At 36.6% G+C, this 20731-nt stretch overlaps 1 protein-coding gene across 6 annotated transcripts in view; it reads left to right on the forward strand.

Annotated features, from left to right (window-relative positions):
• The window catches only part of Btbd3 (BTB domain containing 3), a 41125-nt gene extending 20851 nt beyond the window's left edge, over positions 1 to 20274 (forward strand). For 3 of the 6 annotated variants that reach the window (XM_047538559.1, XM_047538557.1, XM_047538562.1), the window contains exons 2-5: positions 11904 to 12177; positions 12668 to 12758; positions 13319 to 13437; positions 16280 to 20274. In XM_047538559.1, the coding sequence (XP_047394515.1) occupies positions 12035 to 12177; positions 12668 to 12758; positions 13319 to 13437; positions 16280 to 17312 (1386 nt within the window). In that variant the 5' untranslated portion in view covers positions 11904 to 12034 and the 3' untranslated portion in view covers positions 17313 to 20274. Of the gene's footprint in view, positions 1 to 9609; positions 12178 to 12667; positions 12759 to 13318; positions 13438 to 16279 lie in introns of those variants that run through there. The other 3 variants (XM_047538561.1, XM_047538558.1, XM_047538563.1) reach the window with 3 other exon arrangements.
• Positions 20275 to 20731: the final 457 nt, after the last annotated feature.

The following is a 20731-nucleotide window of genomic DNA, read 5'->3' on the forward strand; positions in this document are numbered from 1 at the left end:
GGGTGTCCTTCAACTGCCTTAGGAACCAGAAGCACTGGTAGTGAAAAGAAAGTCACAGAGTCAGGCTACTGACCTGTCCTTTTGTTTTGGAGCTCCTGGAGAAAACCCTGTCTTTCTGTTTGAAGCTAATGGGCCTTCTATGAGGTCCTTTAGTTGTGTGTCACTAGAACCAGATGTTGCTGAGAGACTTCAGAGGGATTCAGTCACTTGTGCCTACTTCAAATACTTTTTTAACTAGTGAAGTTCAGTACTGCTTAAAATGATTAATGCTTTTAAATCATATCCAACAGGCACACTCAGAATGTATTTATTTCATCCCACCTTCTAAGAAAAGCTTTTCTAACCAACTGAACTTGTTATTTGAAAATTTAAGCAGTTTTTATTTTTTTCTTTTGGCCAAAATAAAACTCATACTGTGACTTTAAAACAGATTGTTTACATTTTCAACACTACTAATGTTCTTTAAAATCATTTTTGTTAGTGGTAAAAGTTTCCTTTCCTAAACACTCTAGTCCAGCCAGAGACTTCTAGCCATGAACAAAATATTTAGGTACTCCATTATTGATATTATCATCTCCAGTTATTTTTATATAATACTGTAAGACTGTATAATATTTTATAATAATAAATACTTTATAATAATAAATAATATAATACTTTATAATACTGTATAGACTGAAGTTGAAAATTTGCAGTGGTGATTGTTGTTATTATTTTAAGTCAAATGCCTGATTGCTTTACACTGCTTCTTGGTAGAACAAGACAGAAATACAAATAGTATATTTTCACTGCTTGCACCCATGTTCCGCAGTCATCTAAAATGAGATATCATCCATGCTAGCAGTGTGATTTGTTTGCAGGGGAAGCATGAGTTTGTAGACTGCCCTGTACACACAAGCCTATTTTACTACTTTGTTTGAAGATTGGGTGTGTCTAATGTAGTGGAAATTCATCCATTCAGTGTTAAATACAGACAAAACACATTTCAGAGCCACATAAAAAGTCTTTTTAATTATCCATTTTTTGGGATTATTCATATTACGGCTTTGCTTCTTTCATGTGAACTACTGAGAATTTTTCATCCTTTCCAGTTCATTAAATCACCAAAATTCTCTATTGGTGTTATAAATAAATATGCTGGACCATGAATTGAGGTTGGTTGATAAAGCAGCTTTGTCCTGGTAATTGATTCTTATTCCTGGTTAACCCACACTTCTCTGAATATTTGTATCACATTGAATTTTAGACTTCCAATGAAGCCTTAGTTTGAACACATGTAGGGACTTGCTTTAGTTGAGTTTAAGTATTTTCATTTGGATTAGCTGCAAGATGAATATAATATTATAATTCTATATCTGTGCTTAGACATGTTCAGGAGTGCCCCAGGACACATTTAAGAGGTATCTAGGTTATTTGCCACTGCACATAGTTTAAACTTGCAACTCAGACAACTAAAATTATAACTTCAGTCTCAGACCATTTTATCTCTAGACTAGTTGCACTCCACAAATACAATCTACAGTACTAATTGGACTTGAAAGTGTTGGGTTTGAACCTTTTCTTACATTAACTATTGAAAAGCCAGATGTGTGTGTTTGTCACTATTAGCTTTCATTGGAAATATAAGATATAGTCCTCAGATAATAATGCACACTCTTGTCAGGCAGCATAAGGCAGGATAGAATGTGAGAAAGTATTGCAGTTGGCCATAAAGAGTCTGGAAGCACCAGGAAACCTTCCTTGCTTAGGTTTCTACCCTGTAGACTGCATCTTGAAGGGCAGGTAGACTTTCAGTAGGTAGTTCAGTAGGCAAGTAAAGACAGTGAGGATGGCATGAAGCAGTGGAACCATTTGTAGTGTGAGGGTATTGTATGGTTATAGGATAAGTGAATGAAGAGAAAAAATCAAAAGAGGTGAGGTTGAGTTGGAGTGAGGTCGTGGAGATCTAAAATGCACTGCAAGTTAAGTTGCTTACCCTCATTGAGAAGTGAAATAGAATTTATCCTTTCTGGGTAGATGCTTGGTTTGCATGCCTTTGACATGCAAGAGAGCCCATACTCAGTTCACCTGATAACCTCTATAGGAAGAGAATCATGGAGTGCAGTTAAGATTTGGTCAGGTGCCACTTTATATTTCTTTTTGATCTTTTTGGTTTTTTGGTACTGGGAATTGAATCCAGGGGCTCTCAACCACTGAGCTCTTTTTATTTAGAGACAGGATCTAGCTGAATTGCTTAGGGCCTCACCAAGTTGCTGAGGCTGGTTTTGAACTCATAATCCTCCTGCCTCAGTCTCCCAAGCTGCTGGGATTATAGATGCATGCCATCACACCTGGCTCTTTTTGGTCTTTTTAAAAAATGTTTTATTTTAAATTCTACCAGGGGGTATTACTTTAAGCAAATACTGACATCAACTAGGATTTCTATACTAAACTTAGATCCAGTCGTCGCACAGCTGCTTAGTAAAATTCTTATGCAGAGGAAACCGACTCAAATATCAGTTTTCTCAGTGAGGGTAAACCACATGATGATCTTGCTCCAGTCAGCCTTAACTTTTTAGCTAATCCTTTAACTTGTCCTCTTCATTCACCTACCCTGCAAAATAGACTGTTCCTCACTCAGTGCATAGTTCCAGTGCATCCTGCCTTCCTCAATGCCTTTTCTTCTTTATAAAACCATATTCAGAGACACTCTGCTCTTCCTTGGTCTGGTTCCAGTTATCATCATTAGCATGGATCTCATATGTATAAGTCCATGCATCTAATAACTATAGTGAAATGCTTGCTTCTCTTTGTGTTATTAAAACAAAATTAAGGTACTGACAGTTGAGTTGCCACCCTTTGAAGGTGTATTTTGACTGTAATGTTTTTAGTCTGCTCATTAGAGGTGAGGTCCATATGTGAAGGCCATCTGCTTATGGCTATGTGATGTAGAAATTGGGGAATCCCAAAATTAATAACATGTCTCCATGAATAGTCTTGACTTTATAAGTGAGACGACTTTGAGTATTATTTTATGAGCAATTAGATTATTTTATTTTATACCTCTAGGTAGTTCAAGTACTGGCCTACTTAAATAGTAGATCTTAATTACAAAAAAGAAAAATAGACTTGCTGAATATATCCTTAGAATTGAATTTTTGTTTGGAGTATCTTATTTTTTTAGTTCTGACACATGAAATCAAGCTAAGTATGGAAACTCCTCAGCTTCTAGTCTGATTATAACAGCATGAGGGATGAGAGCAACAAGGGAGTACTTTATCAGTGCCAGATTATTTCCTGCAGCAAATGGAGTCTCTCAAAGTTACTTGGTGTTGATTTAGTTAAGGTTATACCAACATTTATAGTACACTGAACCTTAATATCAGGTCCTTCAAAACATGGCCAAGGGATTGTATAGGTTAAAGCTAATTAAAAGTAGCATAAACCATTTTTTAAATTTTGACTTAGAAGAGATTTTATGTGAAGTTTTTGCCAGAAGTTGGTTACTATAATAACCTCTATTATAGGCTTCTAATGCCACATGAACTTTTTTGTTGGGAAATAGTTTTACTCATTTTAGTAATATATGTGACTGTGATTTCATCTGTTGTATCTACCTGAGAGAAGTTATGTTGGAAGTTGAAAGTAAAAATAGTTTCTAATTTCACAGCTTTTTTTCCCCTACAGTAGAATTTTTTATACCTCACTCAGCATGGCAGACCTCTTAGTTTTAGATCTTGTGTTGTTTTCCTTTAATTACTATATTTCATTTTAATCACATATATTATAGAAATGAAGGATGATGTTTCATTAAGTACAAATTAAATGAGACCCTTATCAAAATACAAAATTGTAATGGGTCTTTTCTATGAGGTATTGCTAAAATTAAAAAAAATGTCTTGCAAAATTGTCTGGCCTTACCTTTTCTCAAAACAATTTAAAATCTAAGATTATTTGTTTCATTCAGGTGTTTGGCGGAGTGGGGGTAAGTAGAAGGATGGAAGAAATATTTTATTTCTAAACATCCTTAAGTGACTTAACAATATATATTTAGGTAACTTGAATTTTCAATCTTCGATTTCTTGTAAAGGTTTTCCCTAGGATTTGTGAATATTGGAAAAATTGAACTGTGACATTTGCAATTTCATTGATAATCAGGACTGATGCAGAATATTTGGTTTGGGGATTGCTGGATTCTTTATTCCATTCCATGTGCTCAATGGAAAGGGACAGCTTTCCCAAGTGGAGTAAGACATTCTTAAGTCAGAGGGGCTTTGGATTTTGATGATATGATTGTGGAGATGTTCTTGGTGATTATCTTCCTAATATCATAAAAAAAAAAATCACCAGCCAAAGTAAACATTGTCTTTGAAACTATCTTGTTTTGACCAAAAAAACATGATTTTCTTCCTCTGTCATCTAAAGCAAATGCCCTGGAAAAAGCCACAGAATGGTTGGGTGAGGTTGTTCTGTTCCAGCTATTTCTAATAGTATTTAAGTCCTGTTGGTACAGAATATCCCCCGTTAGAGCTTTTCAGAAGAGAATTCCTGAGCCCTGGACATTTCTTTAGTTAAACTGTTCACGTACCTAACAGAGTCAGATATGTGTACGTAATGGGATCCAATATAATTTAATAATGTTTCTCCCTTTTAAACTAACATTTTTAGGTTCTATTTGTTTGAAAGTAAGCAGTATCTTTTAAGGACTCATTTAGCTCTAGGTTTATGGCTATATATGAAGTTGTGGTAAGTTAATCTTAGATTGATAAACATCTTTAGCAAGTATTGCCCAGAAAGTTACAGACTTTGAATCAGTTTTGTATACATGTATAATTGTGTGCTATGGGAAAGTATTAGAAATGGATTATATTAATGCTGGAATTCTCACCAGTCCTGGCAATGGAAGTTCTCATTTTGAGATTTCCATCTTGATATTCTCCCATATCAATGGTTGTCATAGTAGCAGTCTCAGTTGAGAATTGTGATTATATATTTTATCAAATGACTACTTGATGAAAGCTCAATTATTCTAATCTAGTTCAGCCAGAATTCTGTTTTGCTTGGTTAAGGGAATAATTAACCAACCTTCTTTCTTTCTTTTGAATTACATAAATCTTTCCTTATTTCACTGACAGTAAAGTGCCATTAGTTGTAAGACATGCCATTGTTTTATGTACACTAAGGAAAAGAATCCTAATAGTTATATTCAGTTGATGCCATCAATTATAAGATATAACCTAATTTCAGAGATGCTAAAATTATGTATGTTTCTGGGGAAGTTTATAATCAATAAAATATGGTACATGTATTTACACATGGTGTTTTAGTTGTGTAAAGGTCAAAATCATAATATTCAATATAAAGGAAGCATTAAATAAATCATTATTTCAGCCAAATATTATATAGATTGTTTAATTCTTGAAACCTAGAATCAGAATAGAAATCACATAGCTGAGGAAATATATGGGATCACCTACAGTATTGAAAAATTTCCAGTTGACTACTTTTTTTTAATCAAAGTATCTTAAACTCTACAAAAGAATTTATAGTCATATTTTTTAAGTAGCTATCTTTAGAGTATCTCATGATAAATTTTATATATTCCTTTTCAAGATCATTGCACTTAACATATAAAAGAGAATAATTTGGAATTTAGATGAGTTGTTTAGTATTCCAAACAAGGTGCACCCTGAGACACAGTATGTTTAAGAGCTGTAATCATGAAATATCATGTTAAATGCCATATAGAATTTTAAAAAGAGTCATTGTTCCTGCCTCCTGAGAATTGTGGCATTCTAACTTTAGGCATTTTCCTCCTAAATTTAAAGTACACTTCAGGATTAACTGAAGGTCTGTGCAGTGAAAAGGAGATGAATTGATAAAACTGACCATGAGTCTCATCCTTCTAGACACTAGCTCTGGGTATGCCTCACTCAATGGCTTGTATTAGTTATCACTCTTGGTATTAGAGTTTGTACTGGCTCATCATTGAGAGAGGTCAAATTGAGTTGCTAGCATAAACATTGTAGAGGACTAGAGAGACCACTTGCAGCTTCAGGCTCTGTCAGAAAGTAGGTACACCAGGGCATCAGCTAACAGGAGGTCTCATTGAGGTTTGAAGTCTACGGTGGGCAACTGGCCTGGAATGCAGGTTCCAAGTCCAGCTTTAAAAATGATGCTGCAGGGGTGGGGGAGATAGCACAGTTGGTAGAGTGCTTGCTTTGCAAGCATAAGGCCCTGGGTTCGATCCCCAGCACTGCAAAAAAAAAAAAAAAAAAACCCAAAAAAACCCTGCAGGATTCAGACATTGGGTGTGGACCTGAACAAAACATACAACATGCATCTTGATTATTGACCCTCATTTACAAAATCAGAGCAAGATTCATAGCCACTCAGGACCCATGTGATCTACAGGTGGGGCAAGAGCAGGCTTGGAGAGAGATGTCTGGAGCTGTGCAGTTTGGAAAAGTACAAGGATGGGGAGCCAGATTTATTTGGGGTTTTTGTGTTTTTGTGGTTTGCATCACAAATAAAATTTCCTGCTTGGATACAGTTGCTACTAATAGAGATTACCTTTGTAGTGTTTTCCACCTTTATCAAAGTGCTTTCACAAACATTTAATTTTTCTTTCACAGTAAACATGAGAGGGGTGAGCTGGATATAATTAACTATTTGGCAGATGAGGCTCACAGATCCTAAGTTACCAGCCTTAAGGTCATTTGGCTCTTGCTTTTTTCACTATACATGTTGCCAATGCTTGATTCCATATTTATTTCCAAATTTAGAAAGCACATAGTTTATTTTCCAGCAGCTGCTGCTATCTTTAGGAACTGCCAATATTTTGTCACTCATCTTTTTACCTTCCAGATCACACGTATAACTAAATTTTGCTTAGTATTAAAAGGAAAAATAAAGAAAAACAAAATACTATTCCATCATGATTTATCAGTTTGTTATGTGCAATAAATCAATAAATTGTTTTTGGAAGTGATAGTTTCTTTTAGTCTTACTTACTCTTTTTAAACCTCAGTTAACCTCACTGTTGTTGCTTTTTAGGTGTCTTGTAGTAAACCATGTACAAGTCCAGACAGAGTCTAGAGTTAGAGCATGTTAAACAAGAGTTGCCAGTATTGTGAGTTGTGGATGTAGCACTTGCTGTTAACCATGAATGATTGGTTTTCTAACTTTCATTTAATATGGAGAGGCTCTTCTGTTGTTGACTAGCTTCCTCCTGGCTCTTCCTTCCTGTTAACAGTTCTTCTGCTTCTTTCCAGAAAGTGTCTTCAGCATTCTTTCCTGTAGGGTGCCCTTGGAGGACTGTGGTCTGTGCATGTTCATGATATCATCTCTGTAAACTTTGCACATGTATTTTTCTTATACAGTAGATTAGAAATACAAACAGTACATTATGTAAGGATGTGGCGTAATTACTGTGAGTGAAAATCAGAGTGAGTGGATTAAACAGAACATGGCAAGTATATCTGCCTTCTAGCCCAGGCATTACCCCATTACTTGACTGTGGACTTTTCACCATCCCTTTCAAACTTCTGATAGCCACTTGCATTATCTGTGAGCCAAGAGCTGTATTACGTGATTTCTAGAGTTCCTTTTAATTCCAAATCTTATTCATGTTCCAGATCTGTGTATGTAAAATTATACTAAAGTACAATGACTGATAAGCCTTCTTTGGAAGCTTAAAATCTTGTTGGTAGTTTTATTATTATTGAGAATTTGAATGAAATCAATCATTGTCATTCAACTTTGTTAGTAGTTATAAACTCAACTGAAACTCACTATTATTAACTAACAACTTTTGAACTTGTTTCCTAATCTTTCCTATTGTATACACAACATCTAATGCAAGGCTATTTATTATCCTTTATTGTCCTTCAACCCAGTAGGTGATAGGTTTGGGTTATAGACTGAATAGATGGAATTTTTAACTGTTTATATTTAATGAAGGGAGAAGTCATAAAATCGTATATATTTAAATCAGTACTAGATTTTTCATGAGATTTTATTGTTTTAGGTGTCATGCATTGCTCAAAAGGGTAGATGAAAGCTATCATTACTCTTTCCAGAAAAACAAATGCACTCTGTCAATTTTGCATGCAGGTTGAAGGGTTTCATGGACACCCCATTGTCAGTGGAGCCTCCCCTTTCCATCTGGTGTTCCCTGGTCCAAATTCTTGATAGAAAAATATGCTGGATGGTAACTCTGATGGTTCCCCTCAAAATACTCTAGACCAATGTTTATTAAACTGTGGTTTGATGAGAACAATTGAACGGGTCAAGATCAACATTAAAACAAAAATAAAAAATAAAGTAGAAAATATCAGAGTAAATTTTGTTTTGTAAATTCTTTTGATTTGTATGAATCTATATGTTTGTGTTAATACTGTCAGAATATAGGATGCAGTACTTACTGTGGATTGAGCACAAAGTTGGAGAAACTCATTTAGTAGATGAGAAACACTTTTCTGTTATAGATGAACCTCTTCATTTTATAACTGTGGACACTGAGGCCCTTAAAAGCTGAATGATTTGTTCAAGTCCCGCTGTCCCTGTGTTACTTCAAGTGGCCCAACCAGGATTGAACCACATTACTTTGTTACTAATTTTACCCTGCTTCATTGCTAATTTTTTAAAATAGAATTGTGAAGTAGATTATTTTTAAAAGATAGTTCATCTGCTTCACATTTGGCATTTTCGAGGCCTTTGTTTTCCCACTAAAATTATTTCTCTCATTATTCTCTAAAATAATCTGATCTTAAACTTCTTTTCCATAGGATTAACAGATATCCTGGGACAGTTGGCTGTCTGCACCCCCAAATCCTAAAATGTTGAAATTTAACCAGAAGAATATTAGAACAAGATTTTAAGGGCTTAGTTTTATGTCCAAACCAAGTTAAAATGGTTTGAATTGTTTGTTCATTAACTTGAGAATTGAAATGTAAAGTGTGGCAGCATGTGTTGGTATGGGATCTTTGGGAAGACACTATAATGTCCTTTAGTTTCTCTATGAGGTTTTTTCCTCAAACTTGAATGCCATACCACTTATAAATGTGAAGGGTCTTGTTAAAATGCAGATTCTGATGTAGAATCTGACTGAGATTCTGGGTTTCATTCAGTAAAGGATCCTGGGCGATGCTGCTGCAGATCCTGGGACTACACTTTTCGTAGCAAGAACCTGTATTACCTGACTTATTACTGTGGCAAGAAAAGATAGCTATCAGATAATTTTTCCGTTGTCTTGATTTTAAACAGTTGTGCTCATCCGTCCATACATTCACCTGAGTGAAAACTGATAACACCCCTCTTTGCAGCCCTTTTTTAGGTGATTCAGACTTAGCACTACTTCATTTTAACTGGCATTTTCAACCTTTTCTACAAAATTTAATATTCTACATAACTAGAATTTTTAATTTCAGAAAGATTATTTTCTAAAATGTTATTTAATTTTCTTTCTCAAAGTATTTGCATGTACTCTTTTTCTTCCAGTTATTGTTGCAAAAAAATCATGTTTTTTTTGGAGGCTCTATGGTAAATATTGAGTTATATGCAAAGGGAATAAAAATTACAGAGCCTTCTATGTTGTTCTTGTATGTTTTTCTGTTTTGTCTCATTCAGCTGCCCCGTTAACGATGTCTCCTCAAAGTGCCTGGTTTCCCTTTCCATTCTGGTTACTTCTGACCTAAGGAGAAATGTGTATGAGATGAGTTCCAGTCAGAAGAGCCTGTCCAGGGTGGGGCCTTGCTGAGGAGTGATGTGATCCAAAAGTTCAGTAGCAAGGAAGAATCAAAATCCTTTGGTTTTTAACCATATTCTGAGTAGGTAGCTCAAACAGGAGCCTACTTGTTTCTTCATGTCTTTTTCCAGGTGCTTTTTAAACTCCTTTCTAGATCCCTCTATCTTCGTTCATTAAAATGTGTTTGAAGGTCATTTGTAAGTGTATAGATGTATGATATGGTTAGCCCTGTGGTTGATAATACAATAATTGCTGCAAATCACAATAAATTAGCAGCACTCGGGGTCCATCCAAAATTGGGATGGGTAACCTCGTGCTAAAGACTGTGGCTCTCTTACACAGTTATGTTCTGCAGTGGCTTTGCAAATCATTTTAAGAATAATAGTAATGACAGAAAGGAGGATATTGTTTAGTTCAACTTAGTGATTTAGTATTCTGGGCTTTTAAAGACTATTTTGGTGTATTATCTTTATTAGATTATTAATTCTAATACTAACACTAATAGCTCTCATTTGCTAAACTCTCACTTTGTTAGGGAGTCATTACTTACATAAAAATTGTGCAAGAAGCAGGACTGTGGTCTAGAAGGGTGCATTAGATTGGGGGGTGGCAAATGGCTGCTGCACCTCCCATAAGTGAGAGTAATCCAAATAGGGAGATGAAATCTCTTCATTAGTCCCTCTTTACAAATAAATATGCATATGTAGAGTCTACACAGGTGTTTTGGTTTTTGTTTTTTACTAGAAATTGTTGGAGGATTTATATTTCTGAAAACCATACTGTAGCTTATATTCTGATCCAAAGCAGAGAGAACCTGTTTGCATTTTAACTAGGTAGCATAAGACATTTATCATCTTAAATAGCCTTATTATTGGTTTTGTGTTAGAAATTGTAGATTATATTCTTCAAAATTATAACAAGACTAAATGTAGACATAACAGTTAAGTTGGAATTTTGAGATCCAGAACAGGGCACCATCTGACATATTTTTAGTGAATTACAGTCTTTAAACACTGATTACCAGATTTGTCTCATTTGAATGTTATTTTTACATCTAGAATTTGTCTTATGCTTTGGTGCAGCTCAGCCTACTGGTAGATAATTTTATCTTAATTAACAATATTTTGTGACCTGGGACTCTTGTTAAAGACCATTATATAGGAGCTAGAGAACATTGAAAGGTAAACTAAATATGTGGTCTTAGTTCTCTTCTTTTGTACTAGAATATAACTTGCATTCAAAGACACTGAAAAAGAAGGGAAAACTACTTCCTTCCTCTTTCAGATGCAATAAATATGTTTGATATGGTTTTGATATTGTTAATCCTTTTTAACTTACGGACTAGAGGACTTTATCTAAAATATTTGAAACTAAATGCTGCTGGAAAAAAGATTTTTACCAGAAATCTAGAATAGCTATCTGTTCTATGCTTTGTTAATTGACTCTGCTTGTTTAGCTGTGAAAATAAAAATGTATAGTCTACTAAAAAATCTGTGGGCATAAACTCCTCCCTTCCTGTGTTCAAATATATTTCATACATTGTTTGTCTTATTTAAATATACAGTAGGCAGAGAATACAACTGCTGTTCCTTTAATATCAGAACTATGCACGTTACAATAGGTGTCACTGTTTTGCTTGGTCCAATCATGATTGGTGACTTCAGCTATTGGCTCGGAGCACTGGCTGTCTGACTCCATCTGCAGGGCTGTAATACCTACTCTCCTCCGATCCATTCACCACACAACTTCAGCCGGCTGAACAGACTCGCTCGGCTCCAGCACATCTTGCTAACCTAATTCAGAAAACAAGTGCTACAGCTCTGTGCCTGTCGTCTTTGCTCAGTGTAGCGTTTTCAGGTGATCTAGGAAACGATTGTTTTTATGAGCAAGTAAGAGAAACAGGAATCATGATGGGGATGTATTTAACAGACCCAGTACTGGATAAAACTTAAAGCCAGTTTCTGTTCAACATAGTGAAAAGGTCACCTTGCCTGGCTGAGAAAAGAAGCAAAATATCAGCTTGTTGGTTTCTTAACATCTTGGCTCCAGCCAGCCTCTTTTCCTTGATGTTTGAACCAGTTTGGGATATCTAGCTGTAAAGAGAAACATACTGTACTCATGGTAGATGACAAGGAAAAGAACATGAAATGTCTCACCTTCTTCTTGATGCTTCCAGAGACGGTAAAGAACAGGTCCAAGAAAAGCTCAAAGAAAGCAAATAACAGCAGCGGCTCTAGCAGCAGCAGCAGCAAGTTGCCCCCAGTTTGTTATGAAATAATTACCTTGAAGACTAAAAAGAAGAAGAAGATGGCTGCTGATATATTTCCCCGGAAAAAACCAGCCAACTCCAGCAGCACCACTGTCCAGCAGTACCACCAGCAGAATCTCAGCAACAACAACCTGATCCCGGCACCCAACTGGCAAGGTCTCTACCCCACCATTAGAGAAAGGTAAGGGCTGGGCCAGCACATTTACTTTAAAAGTTTTCCTGTGTTGAAGTTTCTGCTTTGAATAACCTGTAATGTATTTTAACACAAATCCGTGTTTCCTTTTTTCCCAGAAGCTTTATTGGTAATGGAAAACTGCCTTGTATCTTTTCCAAAACAGTACAGCTGTTTTCCTCTTAGATAAAAATGTTTTTGCAAGCTGTAACATTTAAGTGACAGGGTTATATTCTATAGGCCATGAAAAACAGAAACCTTTAATTTCTCCTTAGCCTTGTGAAAAGTTCGTATAACTTTCTTTTTTAAACTTTTGGTACTTCCTGTGTGTTTGCAATGACTACAAACAGTTATTCAGTTAGGACCTTTATTTTTTATTTTGCCTTGAAGTTACTAAACTATTGCTTAGCTTGTGATTCTTTTTTGTGGGGTTTGCATGTTGGGGAAGGGGATTAAGAATGCCGGCTGCTGTGAATTAATGAATTGCCTCTGTTTATAGAAATGCGGTGATGTTCAATAATGATTTGATGGCAGATGTACATTTTGTGGTTGGGCCACCAGGTGGGACTCAGCGGTTGCCAGGACACAAAGTAAGCAACAGCTGCATTACTGGTTTTGTCCTGAGATTTACAAAAAGGGACCCTCTCAGTCAGCCTGGAACTTGGTGTGGGCAGCTTGCCGATGGCAGGCAGTGCATGTTTCACCCAGTTACAGAGAAAGCATACCCTCTCCAAAGGGCTTTGGCCGCGCTTAATTTTTTCATTGTTTTCTACTGTACTGCTTTGTATCTCTGACAAAAACATACCCTCTTAACTCTCCAGCCCTGGGAAGTTGTTGTGACAGGTTAGGAAAGCCATGTGTTGACCCCTTTCCTAGAAATCAGTGAGATAAGCTTTTATTGTATTTATTTTGCAATGAGGGGACCTGTGCATTAATCTCTCAAAGCGCTGTGATAATTAGCATAGAGACTATTTTATGTGAACATCTTATGCTTCCCTGCCAAAATACCCTGTATCTTGACTTTTTCAAAGGAACAGGTTTAGGTACTCTATACCCACTAAACCTGATTGCTTAGAGTTTTTTTTCTGGATTGATTTGCTGAAAATGCTTTCAATTTAGTGCATGAAATAAGATTTCCCTTTCTCCACAGTATGTCTTAGCTGTTGGGAGCTCTGTGTTCCACGCGATGTTTTACGGAGAACTTGCTGAGGACAAAGATGAAATTCGTATACCAGATGTCGAACCTGCTGCTTTTCTCGCCATGCTGAAGTAAGCATTATTCCTATGTTTGGAAAGAGTTTGTTTATGCTATATTTGTACGCTGCTGGCTTCAAAGTTAAATGTAAGTTCTGCATTACAAAAAAGGAGACTCTGATGAAGAAAGAGGGTGCTGCTTACCTTGTACATGTTTTTGGAGAAAACTGCTATTCATCTTCAATTGGAAAGAATGTGGATTGATGCACGCATGTATCCATACCTTGGCACAGGATGTGGGGGCAAGTGGCATGTATAGCAATTTGGTTCTTAATGACTTGTAATTAAAGAAGAATAACTTTCAGGTGTAGGCATTGTTTAATAGCACATGTTCTCTCTGAAATCAGTGTGTGTGAAGAAGTCTTCAAAGAAATATATTTTTATTTCACAATTCCAGAAATTATATACCTTATTTAAACATTATGAGTGAGTTGGAAGATTTCTAAGTTTTCTAAGTTATCTCCTAACAACAAATGCAGAACTCACTGTCTGTTGACTTAATCCAATCTTTTTGCACACGTGTTACACTTACTCTTATGTAAAATCGGACACTTTCTCCAGGATAAGAAGCATTTGCATTTGATGTGGAGGAGAAATTTTTGAAAGTTATAAATAGTTTCCTATAATTTCATGTGGATATATACAGAAAAATTTCAATTGGTAATCTAGAAATACAAAAGTATATGTAATGTACTTACTAAAATTAGCTTTATATCTAGAGGGTCTTTTATAGATTCCAGTATATGCCAAACAGATACTGGAATCATCTTCTCTACCACGTACCAATGCTAGACAATGTGATAGTATACTCGGTGATTAAATTTTAGTTGTTATTCTAAATATTATTTATATGCTTTCTCTTAATCTGCATTCATTTCTAGAATGCTAAGATTGAGTTCAAGGTCATCTGCTGCTCTAGGGATTTCATTTCACTGAAATAAATAAAATTACTGACAAAAATTATTCAGTAGGTCAACAAGTTGGACAGTGCTACCATAAATAGTTTAAAATGTTGCTATGTATTATTACTGCCTGCTGAAAAATTATAGTTCTAGAACTTAAAAGTATTTAATCTTTTATCATATTATGATTTTGAAATCTAATTGCTGCTGACTAGGACCTTCACAGTAGGAGACAGGGAAATAAAAGGCAAGAAAGCATATGAAGTACCAAAACCTAAACTCATCTACCATTTTTCATCTTTGTCATCTTTTAGAGATGTGTATACAGAAACCAGTTTTACCTGCAAGGATCCCCTCACCCACCATGCATCATAGGAAGTCAGCTTAGTGTCTTTGACAATGTTTTCTGTTGCTGAGCAGAATGCAGTACTAACTAGTTCAGCATTTTGGGCTTCACTGCAGTCAAGTACATTGTTGAGTCGTTCTAGACATATGCATAATTAGGAAACAAACAAGATGGCCAAGAGTTATATCTCACCTAACTCATTTGATTCAACATTGATCGAGTGTCTTTTCTCACAGATGTATTGCCTACACCATATATTAATACAGTGTTTTAAAGTTGTACATGCAGTCAGTCCACATAAAGTGGTAGGAATCAGAAATGCTGTAGGATGCCTTTAGCTGCCATGCCATGGTTGTGATACTGGTGACCAGGTTTCCTCCCTGGTACATTGTGGATGAGAAGCCAGTATTCCTGGAGAAGGGATTGTCAAGAAAAGGGATTGACTGTGCCCTTGACAATTCCAAGGTAAGAGCTACAAACTCCTCACCATGTTCCATAATCCTCCCCAAGATCCTGGCTCTTGGTCAAAGCAGAACTGAGCTGCAGGTTTATTGTCAAGAGGCTTAACAGTGGCATCTGGCTTAGCCTATCAGAGATAGAAAGGCTTCTGAGGAGGAAAAGGGCAGGTTTCATTTGTGATTGTGGACATTTTTCTCTTTGCATGCTTGAATTTCTGTATTTTGTCACAGAAGCTATTGATACTTTTTTGAGTTATGTGTTTTTTTATTAAGATGAAATAGAATAAGTACAGGAAAACTTTAGATAAAGTACTTTAGCAAGAAAAATTATGAAGTTAAATGTTATTAGTATTTATCACTTGTGTAGTTCTCACTCTTATGTCAACCTTAACAGTCTACTAAAAGCAGACAATTTCTGCCTTCACATACCATTTTGAGAGACTACCACCATCCTCCAAAACACCAGGAAGTGTTTCATCTCCTGAGATAGGAGTGGTTTACTGACATAGAAACTGCACATTTAAGTTTTCCCATTTTGTCTTTTAATTAGTACATATGGAAAAAAATGTATTCTTTAATTCTGAAGGTGAAAAGAACATATTATGTGAAGGGGGAATTTAGAAGTTTTTAATTAAAAAAATAAACTGGTACAGAGTCTGTTGGGTGAAGTCCATATTTGATAATTTGTTGAACTTGGATCTACTTGAAAAATACTTAGTATCAGGTTTTATTATCTTTAGGAAAAATTCAAAAGTGTCAAGGTTCAGTTCCTGCTGAAATTATAGTAGTAAAGGCATTTTGTTTTTATTTAAACATAACACATGTAATGCAATTTTGCTATTTCTTTTTTGAGTTGAGTCAATTTTTGAATACTTACAGTATCTTCTAGTTTTTTTGAGAAGACACTAAATGTAACTTAATGAAACATGGGCCAGAATGGTAAGACTAAGTTAATGCCTTTCATTATACAAACTTACTACTGAGATAATCATAATTTATGAATATAATTTAGATGTTTCTTTAAGCATGTTTATAAGAACTGTCACATAAGATGATGTTCTTGGAACAAAGGTGGAAGTAGTTGCTTCTTTTCTTGTGGAGCGTGCTCATTTTGTAAAAATTCCATTTATATGTTGTATGCTTTCTTTCAGATACATTTATTGTGATGAAATTGATTTGGCTGCTGACACAGTGCTGGCCACACTGTATGCTGCCAAAAAGTACATTGTCCCTCACCTTGCCAGAGCCTGTGTTAATTTCCTGGAGACAAGCCTGAGCGCCAAGAATGCCTGTGTGCTCCTCTCCCAGAGCTGTCTGTTTGAGGAGCCTGACCTGACCCAGCGTTGCTGGGAGGTGATCGATGCCCAGGCTGAGTTAGCTCTCAAGTCTGAGGGATTCTGCGATATCGACTTCCAGACACTAGAAAGTATCCTCCGCAGGGAAACTCTGAATGCCAAAGAAATCGTGGTTTTTGAGGCAGCTCTCAACTGGGCTGAAGTAGAATGCCAGCGACAAGATCTAGCCTTGAGCATTGAAAATAAACGTAAGGTCCTAGGAAAGGCACTTTACTTGATCCGCATACCCACAATGGCCCTTGATGACTTTGCAAATGGTGCTGCACAGTCCGGAGTATTAACTCTCAATGAGACCAACGACATCTTCCTCTGGTACACTGCAGCCAAAAAGCCAGAGTTGCAGTTTGTGAGTAAAGCCCGTAAGGGCCTGGTTCCCCAGCGCTGTCACCGTTTCCAGTCATGTGCCTATCGGAGCAACCAGTGGCGCTATCGGGGTCGCTGTGACAGCATCCAGTTTGCTGTTGATAAAAGAGTGTTCATTGCGGGCTTTGGGCTGTATGGCTCCAGCTGTGGTTCTGCAGAATACAGTGCCAAGATTGAACTCAAGCGGCAGGGTGTTGTCCTGGGGCAGAACTTGAGCAAGTACTTCTCAGATGGATCCAGCAATACCTTCCCTGTGTGGTTTGAGTATCCAGTGCAGATAGAGCCAGACACCTTCTATACAGCCAGTGTGATACTGGATGGCAATGAACTCAGCTACTTTGGACAAGAAGGCATGACGGAAGTTCAGTGTGGCAAAGTGACTGTCCAGTTTCAGTGCTCCTCAGATAGCACCAATGGCACTGGGGTACAAGGAGGGCAGATCCCTGAACTTATATTCTATGCTTGAAGCTTCAATTCCCCAAGCAGTGTGAGCTCAAGGTGCACATCTGGCCCTTCCTTGCTTGATGCTTAGCTCATCTGCAGATATGTGATCAGTGCAGGTAATTTGTAATGAATGAAGCGGTAGGCAGTTTCTAATTTCTTTCACCCTTTTAATTAATGTACAGGCTAAAATGCAGCATTCCGCTTTTAACTATATGCTTAAAAGGGCCAAGTTCTTACTAAGGCTTTGTGGTTTTCAGAGTTGCGTCTGTACACTTGGGGAGATGATGCTCTCTCAGATGTCCCGCCGACCTCCCAATTTCATCTCTCTAAAGAAAACTTTGGATCACCTCAAATTTCCTTTTGGATTTTATTTGATGAATGGAAATAGTCTAAAATAATAACATCAAGAGTTATTTTTAAACAGAGCCCCACCCCCCCAAAAAAAGAAAACCAGATAAACCTCAGTGTACAATTTTAAGAGAAGTTTTACTTTATAATAAGTAATAATTTAGAATGTAGACAGTAGTCATGTTTGGCTCTTACATTTTTCCTTTTAAATTTGTTCCTTCTGGTTTTGCTTTTGTTTTATCCTAAACTCTTAAGATTATTGCACATTAACTCAAAATGGCAGTGTAAAATAAGAAAGTAAGGAATTGAGTGGTGTTTTATACACAAAGACTTCTGCTAAAAGGAGACATTCTTTTAAGAACACAAGGTAACACAATATGAACATTACTTCTCTTAGAAGTAATGAAATTACAAAATTTTGTTGTCGATAGAAAAAAACTGCAGACCTGCTAATTTACACTAAAGATTTTAAAAGAGAACCTAAAAAATTCCATACTACAAGTACTTTAATTAATAATGCATTTTGAAATACAGTTTGAAAAAGCCACTCTTTTCTTGCCACATAGCTTTGAGTTACCACTGTTTGCTTGTTTTTATGAGTTGTACTGTATAGAATTCCTGTTCCCTTTCTCCCCATTAAAAGAGGACCAAACACTTCTTTAGAGGAATGAAGTAACAACTGGTTTTGTAGCACTACATGTTAATGTCATAAAAAACTTTTATTCGTTGTTTTTTTAACCTGAAATATACGTTATCTAATCTTTGACCATATGCTATCTTATTTGTTGATTATAGTTCTGTCCTCTTTTTGGACTGCTAGAATCTGGCCTCTGGCCATCTTAAAGTGCCAATATATGCCTGCAGGGTTTTAAAAAATTGGTTGGAGTAACACACACTTTGTTATACCTAAATCCACTGCATCAGCATCACATCTGGCTTTCTTATTTGTCCATGGCTAATGTAAGCAAAGGAGGGAAAAACTCATTAAAAAATTCTCCTTCAGTGATGGCTTTTGTTGGTTTAGTGCCTGTGACCCTGGCAGTGCCCAGTGTGATCACTGCCAGCTGAAGAATCCATGTGTTTTTGGGCAGCTTTTCTGCTCAGTGTGATCCTGAGATGGCTTCTCCGCCACCTAGAGTGTGGTCCCTTGGCCGCCTCCTTCTCCTGCTCTGCAAGCCTGAAACTGGCTTGTCTGGAGTCAGGGGTTAGTCCTGGGGTGTGTGTGCACCTGTGAGCCCATGTGCACATGCAAGTGCGATTGCCGACTCAGGAATTGCCTCCTCCCTGCCTGGCTAGTGAGAGGTGGGACACAATGGTCCCCCTGCTGGTCCCGGCCAGGCCCAATGAGTGACTGCCCTTACTTATTCACTGTGCTTCTGGGATGCTTTTTCCCCCGTAGATGTGGGCCTGTCGCCTTTGGCGAGTGTCCCTTGATGGAGGAGAACACTGGATTATGGGAAATGTTTTAATCACTTTTGCCATTTACCTACGTCTGTTAGCATAGATGACTGAAAGCTATTACCGGTGACTATAGATGAATACTCCCAGGACAGCTTTCTAGAATTATCTAAGTTATTTCTTATTATGGAGATGGTAGGTTGTAGTTTTGGCAAAGTATTAATGAAATAAAGATAAATTTTCAATTAAAAATACTTGTGCAAAGGATTCTGTTCTTAAAGTATGGTTAAACATTTCAGTAACTCATAGCTACCATGCAAAATGGTAGGGCTGATTAGAAGGCACTTGATGTGAAGCCAGAGGAGAAGAAATGTTACTCAGCACTAATTTCGTAGTTGAAGAGGTGAGTGTGATGGTCAGCCTTAGAGTGGTGCCATTCCTTCTGCTCACAGTCAGCACTGCTGTTGCTTGAGTTGTCTTCTCCACAGCTAGGAAACGGCTGGCCGAAAGCCACAGGAGATCCTGTACACTGGGTGTAGAAGAACTTAATTTTCTGTTACTTAAAAGACAGAGAAACACACACACACACACACACACACATACTTTCACCATCTGATTGGCTTGTGGGTAAAATTTAAAAATTGTATTTAGAATAAAAAATTACATATTTTAAACCAAGTCTCCTTTCCGCATTTTCAACAAAATGGAATGAAAGCTAATGTGCTTGCTTTGTTTTCTTTGGTGATTTTGAATTTTGTAGCTTTTAAAATTAGAAACCATTGTTCTGACAAGGCAGGCAACTCTAGTGTATAAACACAACTTTATTAAACAGAGTACGCTGTAGATGCTTTTCCCAATGTATCTGGCAGTCTTTGTCATTGTTCATACTGGGGATAAAGGGTAACTAGGCTAGCAGTTCTAATGTAACATTCTTTAAGTATATCTTAAAATAGTATTTAAGTAAATGGTCTAATTTCTACATAATTATTGCACTGAACTGTCTTTTTTTTTAAGGTGTTTAATAAGCTCAGCTAACTCAAGACACTGTAGCAACTTATGCATCAGTGTGCTTGACTTTAGCAGCTTACAGCATTATTTATGAAGGAAAAATATATAAATATGAAGTACCTCATGTTGAATGTTATTGTACTGTATTTTTAATGTAACAGTGCAGATCTTGTTAGACACATGAATGTGTATACTCATGTTAAATGCAAATAAAATAAAACTGGTTCATAGATTTGTTTTCTCAGCATTTTTGTCAATCCCTTGAAATAGTAAAAAATTCATTCTGGCACTTTTGGTGCTACTACATTTTACAGAGATGATTTTATAGGGGCATTCGTTTGCTAAGTATTCAGATATCTTTGATCCCTAAAGAAGTAAAAATTTGAGGCAAAAGCATAGGAGAACAATGGATATGTTAATCAATTGCATTATTCAAAGCCTAACTGTTAAGTTAATGAGAGGGAGTGAATGGATGCATTTATATTCCTGTTATGGAATTTGTGGTTGGCTAGCATTCTGAAGCTATACTTGATCAAATGTCTGGATCTCCCTGTACTAACGGGGTATTGTACTGAATGGCATCTGGCTTCTGATGTGACCAGTACGGCTGCTTCTCTCAGTGTGAAATAGGTTAGTCTAGTAATAAAAAAGATAAAGTGACATACAAGAAATTTGAATACAGTTATG

This window comes from Sciurus carolinensis, chromosome 2 (assembly GCF_902686445.1).
Source record: "Sciurus carolinensis chromosome 2, mSciCar1.2, whole genome shotgun sequence".
Taxonomy (NCBI): Eukaryota; Metazoa; Chordata; class Mammalia; order Rodentia; family Sciuridae; genus Sciurus; species Sciurus carolinensis.